General features: G+C 33.6%; 2 protein-coding genes across 4 annotated transcripts; both read left to right on the top strand.

Annotated features, from left to right (window-relative positions):
- The first annotated feature begins 313 nt into the window (after positions 1 to 313).
- On the top strand, positions 314 to 14,836 carry LOC133305271 (intermediate cleaving peptidase 55, mitochondrial). 3 transcript variants are annotated; one of them, XR_009750750.1, is made up of 14 exons: positions 314 to 428; positions 875 to 949; positions 1,448 to 1,711; positions 2,064 to 2,156; positions 2,373 to 2,579; positions 2,738 to 2,841; positions 3,040 to 3,106; positions 3,183 to 3,290; positions 4,305 to 4,397; positions 5,475 to 5,565; positions 5,763 to 5,828; positions 7,076 to 7,131; positions 12,457 to 12,517; positions 14,350 to 14,427. XR_009750750.1 is itself a non-coding variant. In XM_061505442.1 (14 exons), the coding sequence occupies exons 1-14, from the start codon at positions 381 to 383 to the stop codon at positions 14,461 to 14,463; spliced, it is 1,452 nt and encodes a 483-aa protein (XP_061361426.1). In that variant the 5' UTR covers positions 314 to 380; the 3' UTR covers positions 14,464 to 14,836. The 3 variants fall into 3 exon arrangements, 1 of the variants encoding a protein (XP_061361426.1); XM_061505442.1 differs by having other exon boundaries at positions 5,763 to 5,833; positions 14,350 to 14,836; XR_009750751.1 differs by lacking the exon at positions 5,763 to 5,828.
- Positions 14,837 to 18,089: 3,253 nt separating this feature from the next.
- On the top strand, positions 18,090 to 18,907 carry LOC133305272 (uncharacterized). Its single transcript, XM_061505443.1, has one exon. The coding sequence runs from the start codon at positions 18,160 to 18,162 to the stop codon at positions 18,664 to 18,666; it is 507 nt and encodes a 168-aa protein (XP_061361427.1). The 5' UTR covers positions 18,090 to 18,159; the 3' UTR covers positions 18,667 to 18,907.
- The last annotated feature ends 608 nt before the right edge of the window (positions 18,908 to 19,515 follow it).

Below are 19,515 nucleotides of genomic sequence, written 5' to 3'. Positions count from 1 at the left end.
AAAAGAAGTAGATATAGTATCTTATCCCATGGAAGTGTTAGACAAATGTAATTTGGAGATGATCCGTTTATAATTTTTTTTTACAAATTACACTAAGCATGACCAGTCATACACTTTTGATTAGTGTATGACCGGCCAGACAGTGTAATTTGTAAGAGTTTGTAAATAAAAAATTTGTAAATATAACGTTTAAGATGTAATTTATATTACATTTAATTTAATTAATTTATTTTATAGTATAAAAAAGAAATAGACCCTAGTTAGTAAATTGAACAAGATCTGTGAGACACAAATGAATTGATTGCGGAAACTTGTGAGGCCATCTAAGCGTGTAACTCTTAAACCCTTTAAACCTCTGCCCCGACTGTTGAAGCTCCAAGATGCAGGGTGTTGTTAGAAAACTAACCACCACAATTTCACATAGACGAGTACGCGTTCCTCAATCAATCGCTTTCTGTTATCTACTTATCTTGTACCTTGTATTCAGTCGAATCGAGTCAATAGCTTTCTGTTATCTTGTACCTTGTATTCACTCGAATCCAGACCATATGTCTGCTTAGTATGATCTAAACAATTCGCTGGTGAAACTGTGTGTTGCTTCTCTGCATGTCAATTCAATATTTCTCTCTCTGCCATTTATGATTTCACAGTAAATATTTTCAGCATTCATATGCCCAAGCTTTAAATTGGTTGTTCTCACAAAGTTACATGATCTAATGTTCTAATTCTTTTTTCTATTCTTAATTTATTTGGCTAAATCAAGGGAATAATTAGGTGATTCATTTGAGTTACTCTGACTACTTGGAATTTGCACAAGTTTCGATCGCAGGTTATAGGGTTTCGTTTGTACTGCACTGACAAGGTTCTATCGCAGGTTATAGGGTTTCGTTTGTACTGCACTGACAAGGTTGTTGATGTTGGACAACCAACGCCGGCATCTCATCCGCAGGTGCTATTTCACTACATGTCCCTTTTTTTGTTTTTGTTTTTTTGTTCGAAAAAAGAAAAATAAAAGTTGAATTACTTTCTGACTTGGCACATTCGAAGCATGGATACTATATGGCATGGATGCTAAGATACTGCAAATTTTAGAAATTATAACACACAACAACGACAACATGATTTTGGTACAGCATATAATATTAGTATAAAATTAGCATAAAAGTATAAATCTTTAATTAAAATAGAAGATGAATATTTTAAAGGCTAGCATACTTAATAAATACTATCATTTATCTAGTTAGTATAATGTTTTCATTTGAATTTGTACAAAAATCCAAAAAAATAAGAGTATAAAAATTGCAAAATATAACTAGGAATATCCAAAGCATTTGACAGAGGTAAGTATGTGCTTCCTAGCTTGGCACTACATGCTAAAAAGCATTTAGCTAGAATACTTATTTGTTAAGATTAATTAGCATTTTTTTTATGTTATGTTGCATTGCAGCTACTAAAAGATGGGGAGCTCACACCAGGCATATCTAGTGAGGAATACATCCTAAGAAGAAAAAAGTTGTTGGAACTTCTCCCAGAGAAGAGTTTGGCAATCATTGCCGCTGCCCCTGTAAAGATGATGACGGATGTTGTGCCGTATACATTTCGACAAGATGCTGATTACTTGTATATCACTGGCTGCCAACAACCTGGTGGTGTGGCTGTTTTAGGACATGACTGTGGTTTATGCATGTTCATGCCAGAAGCTAAGCCTTATGTGTGTCTGATATGATACCCTTTAATTCTTAGAAATAGAACTCTCTTTGTTGTTCTGCAATACTTATCTATGATGTAAACTCACCACTTATTATCTTAAGTTATGTAAAATGTTTACTTGCGTGTAAAAAATTCAACTACTTGTTTGTTAGTTTAATATCTGATCGTTCATCTGATTACCAATATGCCATCTTTTGAAACCTATAATATATCAATTGTTTTTCATGTTAGCTTCAACGATCCATGAATTTGGTCATCATGGGTGTGATTTATCTCGTGACTTTTAGAGTTATAGGATAAACAAGTAATTAAGCTTGAAGCTAACATAATTTTAAAACCATAAATTTGTGTAGGATGTGATTTGGCAAGGGCAAATAGCTGGAGTTGATGCAGCATTACATACATTCAAGGCTGACAAGGCATATCCAATAAGAAAATTGCAGGAGGTGAATTGCTGCTAAAAAGTATTAACAACCTTTACTTCTATAGGAATTAGCTAGCATCTATTTTGTCCTCTACCTGTGAAATATTTCCATCGATAAGCCTGCTGGCGGCTGGCAGCCAATGTTGCCACAACTTTGCCATCTAAAAAATGCATTTTCATCATCTTGATCAAACAATTGTAATGGTGTTTTAATTTAACCTTTTTATTACTGATTCAGATCCTTCCAGATATGATAAGGGGATCCTCAAAATTGTTCCACAATGTTCAGACTGCAACTCCAGCATATATGGAACTGGAGGCCTTCAGAAAGCTTGTGCATAATAACAATGTAAGGGATCTATCTGTTTACACGCATCAGCTGCGATGGATAAAGTCACCAGCAGAGCTCAAGCTGATGAAGGAGTCTGCATCAATTGCTTGTCAGGTACTTTCAACTCTATAGCACGGTTAACTATCTAATGACTAAAAATCCAGAACTCCCAGTGAGGCTGTTACTTGCAGAATTGGTAATTCTACCATTAGTTGTACTAGATTCAAAATGATTAACTCTTGATAATTTGAACATTTTCTGGTCTTGGGTAGGCTCTTTTGTCAACAATGCTGCATTCAAAGACATACCCCTGTGAAGGTATGCTAGCTGCAAAGTTTGAATATGAATGCAAAATGAGAGGTGCCCAGCGAATGGGGTGAGCATTTCTTTATTGAATAATTTGGCCTCTTAAGCAATTTTTTGGTGTCTGACTACTTCGTGTATTGTTATTGATAATTTAAGAAGCTTCCACAAGAGTAATATAGAAGTTCATTAATAAAAAGCAAATGTAAATTTAAGCATCACTTGTGTCCATAATTAATGTTATACTTTTCATTTTATTTCTGTGTGTCAGGTTCAATCCTGTGGTTGGTGGTGGGCCTAATGGAAGCATTATACATTATTCTAGAAATGATCAGAAAGTAAATTCATTTAATAAATGCCATCTTCTAGTATGTATAATTTAATGTTTTTAAACCTTTTTAACATGTTTGGCAGATTAAACATGGAGATCTTGTTTTGATGGATGTTGGATGTGAGTTAAATGGTTATGTCAGTGATCTTACTCGTACCTGGCCGCCTTGTGGTAGCTTTTCTTCTGCCCAGGTTAGCATGATTGAATTCCTTTTAGTAATTCTATCATTGCAGGAAAGCTTATTAAGGGTTTATATTCCTTTCATAATAGGCAGTAAATTTATGTTTATATTTCTTTCTTGATTTTAACTCTAACTTGATATCCAATTTATTGATCAACTAATAGCAATCTGAGACAAGCAGACTGCATAGTCTCAATTTTCCATTGCAGACCTCATTCGTGATGGGATGCAATTATATGGATTTTCATTTGTGGACTTACATCTTTTCATTCGTAGTGCTCTTCTTCTGGATCAAGTTTCTGTAATATTTAAAATGTTGAGGGGGTCCATTTTAGTTCAATTCCTCTTTCGGTTGTTGTAATTTGAAATTTTTTTGTTATGACATGGTACTTTCTGAACTTCCTACTCAAGGCTGAGGCTTTTCAACATTAAAATTCATGCTGGTGTGAAATATTAATTTTTTTTGGAGGGGGTTTCCATCTGAACAAATAAAAGGCAGTGCATGAGTATCTTGAACATGATTGGTAGTTTGGTACTTGAATTGGTTCAAGTCTGCACTCTTTATTCTATACTTCAAGACTTGAGGGAAGAAGCATTACTATCTGGCAAATGGCCTCCATGACAAAAGGCAGAAGATGGCATACTAATTGGTCATTAATCATTATAGCCAAAACGAAGATTTTTGTACATAAAAATATATTGGATTGGTGAGATATGCTCTGAAGAATTTGTTCATGGATGGACATTCAATTCGGGATAGATTCTCGCCTCCCCCTGGCCCATCTAACGGGCCTAAAGCTTGCACTTACCCACCATAGTGGGTGGTAATTTGTAATATGAATGGGAACTTTCTCTGCTTGTGCTAGTCTATGACATATAAATGTTTAAAACATAGTTTTTGCTCCTTATTCATGCCCAGTGAAATCTGAGGTAAAATAACACTGCTCGTTCCACTTGTTGCTTTGTTCTTTAAATTAGTCTTATAACTTTTCATATGAATGTTATGGTTTCTTGTATATTTCAGGAAGAGCTTTATGAGCTTATATTGGAAACGAATAAGCATTGTGTGGAACTTTGTAAGCCTGGTGCCAGCATACGTCAAATACACAACTATTCGGTATCTCCTTTTTCTTATCCTTTTTTCAATTTGTTAGAGATGTAATAAAGTCATTTCATTCATGGTATCATAACATTTATTACATTGGTCAGGGTTTGAAGTTCCATCCTTGCCACCCCATGCTTCTAAATAAAAAATGAATTTCAATACAAGGTTGGGTGGGACTATGTATTCTCCATTCTTCAAGTCCAAATGACTATTGCATGAGGGTTGCGTTTGAGATATAATAGTTCCATTTTTTAGCCTTAATCTAATGGCTTAAGATCTTAGGAGAGTTGGTTATTGACACATTTATTAGCAATTATTATCAGAAACTGCGTTTGTTTTCTATTGCTCTTTTGTTTTCCATTATACAATGGGATTGAGAAAACATATCCTTATATCTTAGTCATTCTCAAATCTTAAAACCTTCAAAATGATCTGCTAATTCAAAATGATCTGCTAAGGAATAAGTGATAATTTCACAAGCAACTTATCTAAACAATGAAATTATTTAGGAAATATTTAACTATGTGTAGAATGTATGCTAATTAAGTAAAAATAAATCATCTTAGCTAGTAGCAACTTCACTGGCGTATATTTGGTAATAATATAGCATGCAAAACTGCATATTCTAAAAAATGTTTGATTGAAGAACATTTGCAGTTGTCTCTATTCCAGTATTAGCAAATAAATACTAGATAATGCTTGGTCTCAAAGTTGGATGGCTGTTATTGGGTACTACAGCAGATAATTCTGTTAGTATCTATTTTTTATGTGAGACTCATTCATAAATCTTCTCAATACTGTCATTTGACTAATTCTTATTTTATTCTATGATCAATTGGGAAGATATAGAAGGGAGAGCAGAGACAATTTAATTATATTATATCTGGTTTCCGTCATAGGCTTGTAGAAATATCCAATGACTCAGCTGCATACTTGGGTTTGAATGTATCTGTTGCTTGACTGTAAATTCTGTCTCGAGATTTTAAGTGGCACTGAATCTATATCTTGCTTTTTCTTCACTCGAATGCTATGGTTGAAGCTTCTTTAGCTATAAAACAGTGAGACATGTGAAATGGTCTGGTTGCATAGGTTGAAATGCTGCAGAAAGGACTGAAGGAGATTGGAATTCTGAGAGGCATCGGAAGCAGTTCCTATCATAAGCTGAACCCAACTTCTATAGGTAGCTTTGTGCAACCCTTGACATACAACTTGGTTAATCTTTTCGTTGAAAAAGCATACAAGATATTGCTGCCTTCAGAAAAGTTATTTGTTATTGTAGAGTTTCGTAAGCTACTTTTAAGTTTGAAACAATAAATATGATGATAGCTAATAGAGACTGGTTATATAGTTAATCATGTTTTATAATTATTGGTCTAGGTCACTATCTAGGAATGGATATTCATGATTGTTCAATGGTCAGCTTTGACTGTCCTCTGAAGCCAGGTGTTGTAAGTTACTTTCCTGACTGGACAAGAGTTTCATTTTCTTCCATCTATTTTGTATAAATTTAAGATAATTTCTACCATCGGAAGTTAATATTTAATAATCACTTGTCACTTGTCAGATGTGGGTAGTGGAGATTATCTTTGCCTTATTCTAATAAAATTGTAATGCAGTAGTTTCTGATATATAAACCACTCCCCATTAAACCCCGACTAGCGAGGGTAAGGGTGAGGGCAATCCTTGTACACAGCCTTACCCTTCGGTATTTTCTGATACCGAAATATAAAGATTTTGAATATGGAGAAATTGAAATAAGTAATTTTATATTTTAATACTTATGAAATAACAATATTCGGCAATGCATTTCCAGCAAACTATCTTTAGAATAGTAAGTCTCCACTTCACGTTGTAGATGTTCATAGAAATTCCTTTCCCAGAATAAAGTGCTTAATAAAAAACAGAGTCTGCCATTCTTACATTCTCATAACCAGAACCAACCCAAAAAACAGAACAAAAAAATGTAAATTAAAATATTGTTTTTAGAAAGAAGATAATGTTTGTGTTCTAAAAGAAAGTAACATAGTGGAGAGAATGAATGCATTCTGTACTTTTACTTATTCTCTGTTAATAGACAGTTTAGCACCCATTCGGAGCATATTTCTATCTGTTCAGTACAATCATATCCATTGGTTTCGAAATCAACTGAATGACATTGAAGTGTCTCTTTAAATTAAATAAACAGTGTCACAGATGCACCTGTTCGGTGTTTCTAAATTCTTGTTTGCATTTAAGGTATCTGTTCTTGGTGTCTATTCATGTTCAAAGGCATTTTAATTTTAAGTTTAATATTAATTTATTAGATGATACCTATGGTTCAAAATTTTCTCTCATAGCTGCAGTGCGCTAATTCCAGCTTATGTCTTTCTTTATTTTCAAAACCGTTATATTGAAAGTTAAAGATACTCTCAGGCAACTGGTATAAATTTTTTTTTTTGCTGCATACAAAAGATATAGCTAGTTGAAGGAAGCTTTAGAATTTACACGCTGAGGCACTTTCCTTGGTGATTATCTCAGCATATTTTATGTAATATAAGTACAATATAATTTCTGGCTATACAATTAGACAACCTCATTGCAGTTTTGGTTCTCTGCTTGTATCGACTTATTCATATATACTTTAGCGATGCATATGGACATCATGTATACCCATATTAGCTGACAGCCTGTTCTTTTTAATTTGTGAGCAGGTAATAACTATTGAACCAGGAGTATACATCCCATCTTCTTTTGATGGTCAAGAGAGGTACTTATTGAGGTTGATTAAAGAACTTGTTTTAACAAATTGATTATTACAAAATTGATAATTTCCATTGCTTGCTCCTCTTGTGCAATTTTCCTGGTTCACCAACTATTTCTACGTAACATGCAAATCCATGGGAGTTTCCTTCCATTAACCAGCTTCATGAATTTTACCTCCTCAATTTTTCTTCCTATAATCTGATTGCATATACCAGTATGCTAAAGCTTGAGTTGGATAACCCTGATTGCTTCTGTTTCCAAGGATATTTAGCACTGATTTCCCTGCTTGTTTATTTTCTTCTCGATTTCCTAAGGTCCTGTTTGGTTCAATTGAATGGGTGTGTAAAGGAATGAGAATGAGTTTGTTAGTAGGAATTTTGGAATGACACTGGTCATTGCCCACGGAGTTATTATTCCATCAAAAAAGAGGGAGTAGCCATTCCCTCCAAAATTGGATGGAACTGTATTTCGTTCCATCAAGATTGATTGCAATTACTTTGTACCCTACATCTTTTCCCAAGATGCTAAAAATATCATGTTCCCCCGCTGCTGCACCATGATGGCATGCCTTCACCAACCCCAATTGCCACTACACCACCAGCTCCATACCTGTAAGGGTAGTTTTGGCATAAAAACTGTTTTACTCTACTCTTTTTATTTGGCAGACCAAGTACAGGAATAGAATGGAATAGTCATTTCATCATATTAAACATGCTAATGGAAATGGTTGTTCCTTTCCATCCATTCTCATTCTCATTCCTATTAAAATCATTCCATTGAACCCAATGGGGCCTAAAGTTCTACAGATGTATAGTTCGTAAATTATTGTTGTAAATAATAGTTATTTTCTTATTTATTAATTTATTTGTTGTATTGGGCCAAGCCCATTAGGTCAAGTACTAGGTCTTTTATTCTCTATAAATAGAGAACCCTTTGTACAGATTATTTACAATTCTATAATATATCAGAATACCCTTTTTCAAGTTGGTATCAGAGCTCTCGATTCTAAGGGTTCTGCTTCCGCAAATCACCGTCTTTAAAAACCAAACCCTATTTGCCTCTCGCAGCTGTCAGAAAAAATTTTCCGGAGACATTTTGGACCGTGAGGACCCCTATTTCACTCCGTTTTTCTTAGATCTATCATTCTACGGAGGTTTCTTTTTCATCAGACGACCGGAACAACTCAAAAATACTGTCCATCGCGCACTGTTCATGCGGTACTGTTCATGCGGTATTGTTCACCGGGTACTGTTCACGCGGTACTGTTCAAATTTTTTTTTTTTTTGTTTTTGTTTCCTTTACCCGGATCTGTGTTTTTCTCTCTGATCTGACGTCGTTTGGGTGTCCGTTGTGTGTTCTTTGGTGTTGTTTTTCACTCTTTCTTATCACTATGGCCAATTTAGAAGATGGTTCTCCATATGTGAATATTCAGCAAAGGGAGTTGGATCGGCTTAAACCCGCTATTGATAATATGTGTAAGCCATCTGACCGTTCTTTGATCTTGTCTGGTAAGAGTACACGTTCTACATCTCTTCTTGCTTCTTGCTTCTTGCACTGATTTTAAAACCTCATGGATTTTGGATTCTGGTGCAACTGATCATATGGCTTGTCGTACTGAGTTTTTTCGTTCTTATCATCCTACTGTTGGTAGTCATACTATATCCGTAGCTGATGGATCCCATAAATTAGTTATTGGTTCTGGTAACATTCAAATTCAACCTTCCTTGTTTCTTAAAAATGTTCTTTATGTTCCTCAGCTTTCTACTAATCTTATCTCCACTCAAAAACTTACAACTGATTTGAATTGTTCTATCACATTTTTTTCCTTCTCATTGTGTTATTCAAGATCTTACCACGAAGAAGATAATTGGAGTTGCTAATGAGCAGGATGGGTTGTATCATCTCCTTCCAGAACATGCTATAAATGATAGCAAAAATCAGTTATTAATGACACGTCATCCTTCTACTGCAGAGTCTATGATTTGGCTCCATCACAAGCGTCTGGGGCATCCACCATTCAGTCTATGTTTCCTTCTCTGTTTCTTAATCAGTCGGTTGAGACCTTTTATTGTGATGTTTGTGAATTTGCAAAACACCATCGAGTGTCATTTCCTGCTAGCACTATTAAAAGCAGCAAACTTTTTTCTCTTATCCATTCTGATGTTTGGGGCCCTTCTAAAGTGTGTAGTGTTTTAGGTGCAAGGTGGTTTATTTCTTTTATTGACGATTGTACTCGGGTAACATGGATATTCTTGATGAAAGACAAGTCTGAAGTACCAGAGATATTTATTCGGTTTCATCACATGGTTGAGACTCAGTTTGGTAAGTGTATTAAAAAGACTAAGATCTGATAATGGTACTGAGTACGTCAACCAACGCCTGTCACAATTCATTTCAGACAGAGGTATGATTCATGAGTTCACATGTGTTGATACCCCTAAACAAAACGGGGTTGCTGAAAGAAAAAATCGTCACCTCCTTGAAGTTGCTAGAGCACTACTTTTCCAGACATCTGTTCCTAGTTCTTATTGGGGAGAAGCCGTGTTAACTGCAACCTTTTTGATCAACCTTTTACCTTCACGGGTCCTTAACAATACCAGTCCTATTCATTCCATGACTTCCTTCTTTCCTTCTGTTCCCATATTGCAGAGCCTTCCACCAAGAGTGTTTGGATGTGTTGCCTTTGTCCATGTTCATAAACAACATCGGAGTAAGTTGGGTCCTAGGGCTCTTAAGTGTGTCTTCCTTGGTTATACCCCTTATAAAAAAGGATACAAGTGTTATCATCCACCAAGTCAAAAATTTTTTGTTTCTATGAATGTCACCTTTCAAGAATCTGAATCTTATTTCTCGGGTCTTCATCTTCAGGGAGAGAACAGTTCTTCAGAAGACTCATCCCCTTCCTTCTTTGAGTCTGGATCAGTCTTGTCTACTCCTACACCTCTTCCTAGTGTGTCTGCTCCTGGTGTGTCAGAACCTTCAAATACATCAGTCTTGTCTACTCCTACACCTCTTCCTAGTATGTCTGCTCCTGGTGTGTCAGAACCTTCAAATACACATGAGATACGAAAGATTTTGACACCTGAATTGGCATATCAGAGGAGGAAACAACCCATACTGTCGCACCAGCAACCTCAATCGTCTGAACCACTGGTAAGTCCTGAATCTCCTATTTCTTCTGAATCTCCTGTTTCTGATTCTAATATTATTGCCTCTCATGATTTGTCTATTTCTTCTGATATCTCTAATGACTTACCGATTGCTTCTGCTTCTGATGACTTACCTATTGCCCTAAGAAAAGGGAAGAGATCTTGTACCAAGAAATCGTGTTCCTCTTGTCCCTCTTGTACTCAATATCCTATCTCCTATTTTGTTTCTTCTACTAATCTTTATGTGCAGCACAAAAACTTTGTTTCAGCACTAGATTCTATTTCAATCCCAAAATCAGTACATGAAGCATTGAAAGATGGGAATTGGGCTCAAGCCATGCAAGAGGAGATGAATGCGTTGGAGAAAAATAAAACATGGGAGGTTATTGATAGACCCAATGAAAAGAAAGTAGTAGGGTGCAGATGAGTGTATGCCCTGAAGTATAATTCTGATGGTACTCTTGAGAGATATAAAGCTCGATTAGTCGTCAAAGGTTACACTAAGACCTATGACATTGATTATGAAGAAACCTTTGCTCCAGTTGCAAAGATGAATACGGGGAGAGTCTTGTTATCCCTTGCTGCTCATTACAATTGGGATATAAATCAATTTGATGTGAAGAATGCTTTCCTTAATGGTGAGTTAGAAGAAGTCTACATGGAAATCCCTCCTGGTTTTAATTCTGTGAATGGAGAAAATAAAGTTTGTAGATTAAAAAAGGCCTTGTATGGATTGAAGCAGTCACCTCGTGCCTGGTTTGGAAGATTTACTAAAGTTATGATGATCTTAGGATACAAACAAAGTCAAGGAGATCACACTCTTTTCTTTAAGCACTCCCAAGATGGGAAACTCACTGTGCTCCTTGTATATGTTGATGATATTATTATCACTGGTGATGATTTTGTGGAGAGACATATTCTGCAAACAAGACTAGCATCTGAGTTTGAAATTAAAGACCTTGGGAAACTGAGATATTTCCTAGTGATAGAAGTAGCTCATTCAAAAAAGAAATTTTTATCAGCCAGAGGAAATATGTTCTTGATCTTCTCAAAGAAGCAGGAAAGCTCAGGTGTAAACCCTCTAATACTCCTATTGAGCAGAATCACAAGATAGACTATGAAGAAGAGAGTCCTCCACTTGATAAAGGACAATATCAACGACTAGTTGGGAAATTGATATATCTGGCTCATACTAGACCATACTTAGCTTATGCTGTTAGTGTTGTCAGTCAGTTTATGCATGATCCAAAGGAGAAACAAATGCAGGCAGTGGAGAAAATTCTTCAGTATCTTAAAGCTATTCCTGGTAAAGGACTGTTATTCCGACGTGATGGAGATCTTTCTTTAGAAGTCTACACTGATGCTGATTATGCTGGATCTGTGACTGACCGTCGTTCTACCACTGGTTATTGTATGTTTCTTTGTGGTAACTTGGTGACGTGGAGAAGTAAGAAACAAGATGCGGTTGCCAGATCAAGTGCAGAGGCTGAATTTCGAGCTATGGCTCAAGGTATCTGTGAGTTACTGTGGCTAAAAATTGTACTTGATGATCTCAAAATAAAATGTGAGAGACCTATGAAGTTGCTATGTGATAATAAGTCCGCTATTTGTATAGCTCATAATCCAGTTTAACATGATCGGACTAAACATATTGAGGTCGACCGTCATTTCATTAAAGAGAAACTTGATAGCGGGTTGATTACCACTCCATACATTCCCACTGGACGTCAATTAGCTGATGTATTGACAAAGGGACTTCCTTCAGACAGATTTTAAGAGCTTACTAGCAAGCTGAGAATGATAAATATCTATTCCTCAGCTTGAGAAGGAGTGTTGTAAATAATAGTTATTTTCTTATTTATTAATTTATTTGTTGTATTGGGCCAAGCTCATTAGGTTAAGTATTAGGTCTTTTATTCTCTATAAATAGAGAACCCTTTGTGCAGATTATTTACAATTCTATAATATATCAGAATACCCTTTTTCAAGTATTATTTTATCCATCATGTGATATATAACCATTTTTGGATCTTCAATTTTTTATTTGGGAGTTAAGAATATTATTTATTAAGTTAATCTGTTTCAGTTGTTGTACAAGTTGTACAGTTGAGCTTAACATAAAATGACTTTTATTTATTTATCGACTGTATTCTACTTGTTATATATTTTTGGTCATATAGGTATCGAGGCATTGGTATAAGGATTGAGGATGAGGTTCTCATCACCGAAACAGGTTATGAGGTAATTTTTTTTTTTTTATTTATTATTATTATTATTATATCAGTATTTTAATTTAAGCTAGTTCATCAGTTTGTGACAATTCGAGGAAATGTGTTGATTCCACTTCTTTTGAGCGTTAGAATAATGACTGAAAGATCTGTATGCCATTTGCAATGAGTCAAGTCAATTTCTTAAGGAGAACTCCAAAAATGGAATCTGTGATAGAAAAATTTACCATGAAAAAACGAAATAACAATTCAAGTTTGAAGTTAATACTTTATCCTTTTTTTTGAAATAAAAATAAAAATACTAAGCATATGCCCATATGAAACTGTTGGTAGCTGTCAAAACAGGATGGTTCTTAACTCTATCAATTATACTTTTCGATTTCATCTAATTTTAGCTTGAAACATAAGCACGAATCCTTAATTTCAAATAGCAGTTTGATTTTAATCCATTATTAGGGTAATTTTTTACATTATCACACAGTCATGTGGTGAAAAATAGTTAGGAGAGTTTTACGTACTAAGTAGTAGTTGTCAAAGCCAAACTCTTAATAATGTCACAATGCATAATTGCATGATGGGGATTGCTATGGCACGCTTATTTTCTTTTAGGATATTGGTGTCCTTTGGTATTTATTGGTTGTTGGTTCTCACAATTAATGTTTGAAATCCATAAAGTATGAGAGTTTCGGGTATGGATTCTCTAATGTTAAATTTTCACATTACATTTTTATGTGAAAGTTGTGTCTATATGTCTCTTCATATATATTCATAAATTTGAATAAGGCTCTCCCTATTTAGTACATATAAAGAGAGAGACAGAAACAAAAATTTCAAATAACAAGTTATGTGAAATTTTAATATGAGAGGCACATTTCCAATAATTTCTTAGATACACTTAGTTGTTTTATGGGAATGAATTATCTCATGTTAAAATTTCACATAACCTTATCATCTAAAATTTGTGTCTAACTCTGACTTCATAAATATTTACAAATTTTGATAGGGTCCCTCAGTTGCCCTGGGCCATCATTGTCTAGTCAGAAACCAATAAATACTTGACATCTAATTAAGGATATTGGTACCGTAGAAAGTAATCAAGGTACTGAAGTAATCCGCAAGAGTGATTGTGTAACTGAATCAAAATTAAATCCTCGAGGGCTTGTTTGGTGTGATGTATAAGGCTTTATAAACTTATACTATACGTTATGACATTTTCAGTTGTTTGGTGTGACCATCGTATAGTATAAGCTTATACAGCAGAACTCCTTAATACATCAAAATGATGTATAACTTAATCAGGCCTAGGGAGTGAGATTAGGCCTGATAAGGGGTTGGTGTATTAATATTGCTTACAAATACAATTCTCAAGAACTAATATATCATTTCAATATTAATATATTAAAATCATTTTTTTTAATATATTAATTTTTAAAATATTGGAGGATATTATCTTATACAATACCATACCAAATGCTGGATAGTATTAAAATTTAATCAGGTCTTATCCAATACTATGCACCAAACATGCCGATATTTACCAACTTGGATGCATTAACTTTATCCAAGTACTTTGTACAACTAAATTTATTTTATGATTATTAAAATAAACCAGCCATTTGAAGCAACAATCCTACTGTGACTTCTTGGAATATATATGGACGAAACTGTTAACATGTTTATTATTTCTTACACCTCATCTATGGAAGGTGAGTAAAAAATAATAGATATGTATTGTATTTATTGGGAAACAGTTCCACAAGAAGCTAAAAAACTTTAATTAACTTATGTCCTACATATATACATATATATACTGCTGACCGTGAATACTAATATTGTTCTACACAGGTACTAACAGCATCAATTCCAAAAGAAGTGAAGCACATTGAGTCCTTGCTAAACAATTTCTGCTATGGAATAGGGATTGATAGCCAAAATAACTTGAGAGCTACATCCAATTGATATTGTCCAGACACATACAAGAACTAGGACAGTCAATGCTTGAGATGTGCATGGTGTTGTCCTAATTCTAGGAGCGGTAACTCAATTATTTTTATCCTTTATTTTTTGGCCTCCTGCATATTTACTTCAACCTGGGCAGCATGTACTCTACAAGACTACAATCTTGAGGGGGGAAATCAAGAGAAAATTGTGGACAATTAGTTGTTCATTTCCTGCCTGGTATTTCATTGCTGTAAATGATAGATGATATCATGAAAATATGCCAACTCCTGATAAATTGTTCACAACAGTTTGAATGTAATCTTTTACACAAACTCTGACAAATATAGTAATAATCTGGAGAAACCCTCTATGAGAAGATTTGGTGAAGTCAAACCCTACATAAATTAAATCATTACAAAGCTAACAAATATATTAAATAGTCATTTAGGTCAGTTGCTAACTTTCCAATCTTCATTTGGATGTATAAACAAAATTATTGGTTCATTTGAGGAAACATGCACTGTCTTCGTATAAACTATGGGATCAATAACTCCTATGAAGGGAGTTAAGGAGGGAATGAGTTTTTGCTTTTGTTGTGTTTGGAAATATTATAAATTATTTGATTTGAAAATTAAATCTCATGTTTAGAACTCATTATAAAAATTTGGATTTGAATTATTTTGGAATTATTTCTCATACTTGGTACAGAGTAAAAATAAAAAAAATAAAAATAAAATTGATTTGATTTTATTATTTACATATTTGGCCTTATAATATGAAATTTTCATATAGAATTAATAAAATACAATAGTCTATCTATTTGAATCAAATCAAATTCTAACAAATATTATATTTAACCGGATTTCTAAATGTAAACCATTAAAATTCATTGGAACTTAAAATCAAATCATTTCTTATAATTTAAAATCTCAAATATAAAAGTAAGTTTATAAATCAAATATTTTTTTTTTGCATTGGAAACCCTCTTTTGTGTAAATAAATAAATGAACATATAAACAAATGTCATAAATGCTTTATGCAGTGTAGGATTTGCTTAATCTATAAGCAAAGCAGTGATAAAATAAAGGAGTTGCAAATAAAACCCTGATGGTCTGTACTCGAAAGCGAATTATTCTTTTCTTATTGTCCTTTTTTTAGGTTAAAGATTTACCGGTATGAATTTCACTTATTATGATACCAAACGTATAAATGCTTAGGAAGAGGAAATACAAGAGAACATATTGTCTTCACTCGCAAATTCTGAATAATTTTTAAAAAACAAGCTTATTTAGAGGTAAAATATTTCAAGAAAAAAGAGATTTATAGTATTTTTTGCGCGGATAATTGATAGTAAATTTTAATGTAAACAAATTTAATTTGTTGATACAAAAAAAATTTGATTAAATTTTGACACAAGTTGTTTATATTATTATTTATTCATATATCGTGTTGTTATATTATTAAAGCAGTGGTTATGATACTAACAATGTGAAAAATAATACTTTTTTTCAAGGGTGTCAAAGTAGATAATGATACAAAATAATTCTATAGATAATAAAATTAAAATAAATTAAGTACTAAATAAATATGATTTGAAAGGTTGTTGGTGGTGGGGAGCTAGGTAGAAGATATGGCTGCCCATCCATTCACCACAAATGTAGCCCCAAAATAAATATGTCACCTTCCCAACCAAATTACACGTCAAGCTTTCTCATTGGCTTTTGCCTCCAACTCTTTATTCTGCATTAAAATTTCAACTGTATCATGCAAGAACCGTTTCAAGAAATTTCAACCAAAAAAATTTGAAATAAAAAAAAACGATTTTGTATAATATCGAAGGAAACACGTAACTAACAATAGCCCGGTAGTTCATACACATTACCCTGTGGGTCTCGGTTGCTATTACTCTCTCTTCTTCTAGTTTGCTGCTACAGACTTTGAACTAGAGTATTCATGTTAACATGGTATTTTTTAAGTCTTCTATTCTTAAGTTAGTGTATAATCTAGACTCTAAAAATGAGAAATTGGATTATTTTAGTATTTGGAAGTATAATTTATATAAATTTTTTTCAAATGACAAACTTTATAATAAGTTAATCCTTTCTTCTATTGATATTAGTGGGATGTAACGAAAGCGCTACCGTGGAACATTAAGTACACGTGTAATTTTATTTGCCAGTGTTTGAGAATTTTTGAGATTTTACATAAATATGAGACATTCATTTGAGGAGAATGGTGGAAAAATTCCAATCTTTTCGAGTGTTTTAGAGATTTGTAGTTTATATATTCTATTTAAGCAATCTATTGGCAAAGACATCACATGTGTGTACTTAATGTTGATTTTCAACGTTTACATTATGTTCCATTAAAACTAAGTGTCATGAAGTTATCATTTGAGGGACCAATTTGAATAGACACACATTTTCACCAACCAAAATTACACAATTCTTCATTTTTTATTTTTAGGAAAGGGATTTTTGCATAAAAAATATATGGATGATAATTTTTAACCCCAACTCATTTGACATGACATGAAAAATTCATGTTTGGGTTAACTTACTGTTAAATTCATATTATATTTGTAACTGCAAAATTTGATATAAAAAAAAAATTATGTTATGTTACGTGTTAATCCATACATACAACACTGACCCATATTAATTTTTTTTTATATTAATTGTATCGTGTTGACTCGCAAAATAAGTGTATCATATTTATATCGAAGGTTTTGATACAAATCTTTATTCATGTTATATTGATGTCGAGTGTAATAACATTCATCTCAGATCTCGACCCAACACAAACTACCATCCCTAAACAGATAGTGTTGCGAAGCAACTTAGAAATCACATATTTGAATAATATATTTAGCAATTGCAAGTGTAAGGTAAGACGGCCACTGTGTAAACCACACAGTATGTCTAATCCTTCCCTACCTACACATGATATTGTCCTTTTTTTTCTTGTTGTGGCATTCATTACGTCAATTTTCATAAATGTTTGTTATGTTTTTATATATATTTTTAACATGGCGCATATGAAGTAAGTAAAATTGGCATCCTTATATGTTAACAAATTCAGAACAAAATTTAAAAGGAACAAATGTGTTTTCTGTTTAGAAAATTAGACATACTGTTAGGTGACCTAAGAATTCTTCTTAATTAAAAGCTAAAAGAAAAAAAAAAACCACTAAAGATGATAAACCTATAATCTGAAGAGCCTAACATTTCTTCTTAAATAAAAAACTATTTTTATAATAATTTAGTAAAAAGCTTATAAATGAGACACCAAAACAAATGGGCGTAAAAGGACACTGGCACCTTCCCTAAAACATTAAAATCTGATGTAGCTACGAAAGAGAGAGCAACAAATTAAGGGAGAGAGACCTGCTTCAAACATATTCTAATAAGAGAAATGCTGATAACACGTAATCTTTTTTTTTAACATATCAGTAATTATGAATGACAGTGGCATTTAAAGCACCCGTTTTCCTTACCCGCTACCTTAATAACGAACAACTACTGATTATACTACAAATTGATGACAAATTTTTTTATAGGAGAGTGGCATTTGTTGAAGTTTATGGGATATAGAAGGGCAATGTCATATATTCAGAACTATATTAACACCCCCTACGTCCTTGACCCTTTCACAACCGCATTACCTTAAACTGATCCAAATATCAAGAAAAAGAAAAAAAAAACATCAGAAAAGATGTCTCTAGTCACTGATGAGATCAGAGCCAAAGCAGAGGTTTACCATGGAGATGTCATATGCCAAGAAAAGTCCAAGGAACTTCTCGATGAAATAAAGCTACCCAAAGGTCTTTTGCCCTTGAAAGACATAGAAGAATGTGGATACAATAGGGAGATTGGGTTCGTGTGGCTTAAGCAGAAGAACACTATAGAGCACAACTTTGAGAAGATTGACAAACCAGTAACCTATGCTACTGAAGTCACAGCCTATGTTGAGGTTGGTAAGATCATGAAGCTCACAGGTGTGAAGGCTAAGGAACTAATGGTTTGGCTTACACTGAGTGATATATTTGTGGATGATCCACCAACTGGTAACATCACATTCAAGAGTCCTACAGGGCTTTATAGGACATTCCCAGTAACAGCTTTTGAACTTGAAGAGGAAACAAAGGATGCCAAGGAACAAGAAAACAAGGAAGTCAAAGAAGCAGCTGCTGCTGCTGCTGTTGAAGTCAAAGAGGTCTGAATTATGATGCCGTGGCTATGAGTTTTTTTTTTCTTATTTAATAAGTTGATTTGTAGTCTTGTATTGCAATAAGTTGTGTCATCGTTTCCATTTTTCTTGCTATAGAGCTAGGCTTGCTATGTATCAGGTTCACAACCTTGATAGTGCAGCTAGCTCTGGAATAAAAAAATGAATTGTTACCACAGATTTAAAAAAAAAAAAAAAAAACCTGAATTTGATACATGGAGTTCGGTTTACCGAAGATTGATGTTGAGCAAATTTAAATATTTTATTTAGAAGTGTTTATCTTTTTAGAGAAATATTATATTTACAAACTATTTTCTGTTTACAAACTACCTTATATCTTATTGGTAAGATACATTTGAGTGAATCTTATCAGTAAAACATAGTGTAGTTTACAAAAAAAAAAATAATTAAGATAGGAGAATGATATTGTGACAACCAAGTTGTGTTACTACCAATCAATCTTATCGTTAGATCGATTATATTGATCCAACGGTTATATTTATTTCCATCTTTGTATGGTCATGATTTTCCAAATTTAATACTTTATATTTATTTTCACCTTTGTATGGTTATGATTTCCCATATTTAATGCTTTCACTTTAAATATGGGAAATCATGACCATACAAAGATGGAAATAAATATAACCGTTGGATCAATATAATTGATCTAACGGTAAGTTTGATTGATAGTCACTTGGTAGTAACACAACTTGGTTGTCACAATATCCTTCCCCGTTAAGATAACCCTCCTCCTATCCAGAGGCGGACCGAGTAGCGGGGTTAGGGTGGGCCCTCGCCCCCTTAAATTTGGGAATTTTTTTATATATTATATGTAAAAAAATG

The sequence above is a fragment of the Gastrolobium bilobum genome, unplaced genomic scaffold (assembly GCF_033153095.1).
Source record: "Gastrolobium bilobum isolate Gb01-03AN ecotype WA unplaced genomic scaffold, APGP_CSIRO_Gbil_v1 utg4294, whole genome shotgun sequence".
Classification (NCBI taxonomy): Eukaryota; Viridiplantae; Streptophyta; class Magnoliopsida; order Fabales; family Fabaceae; genus Gastrolobium; species Gastrolobium bilobum.
The sequence above is the reverse complement of the archived record's forward strand: the minus strand, read 5'-3'. Positions and strand labels throughout refer to the sequence as shown.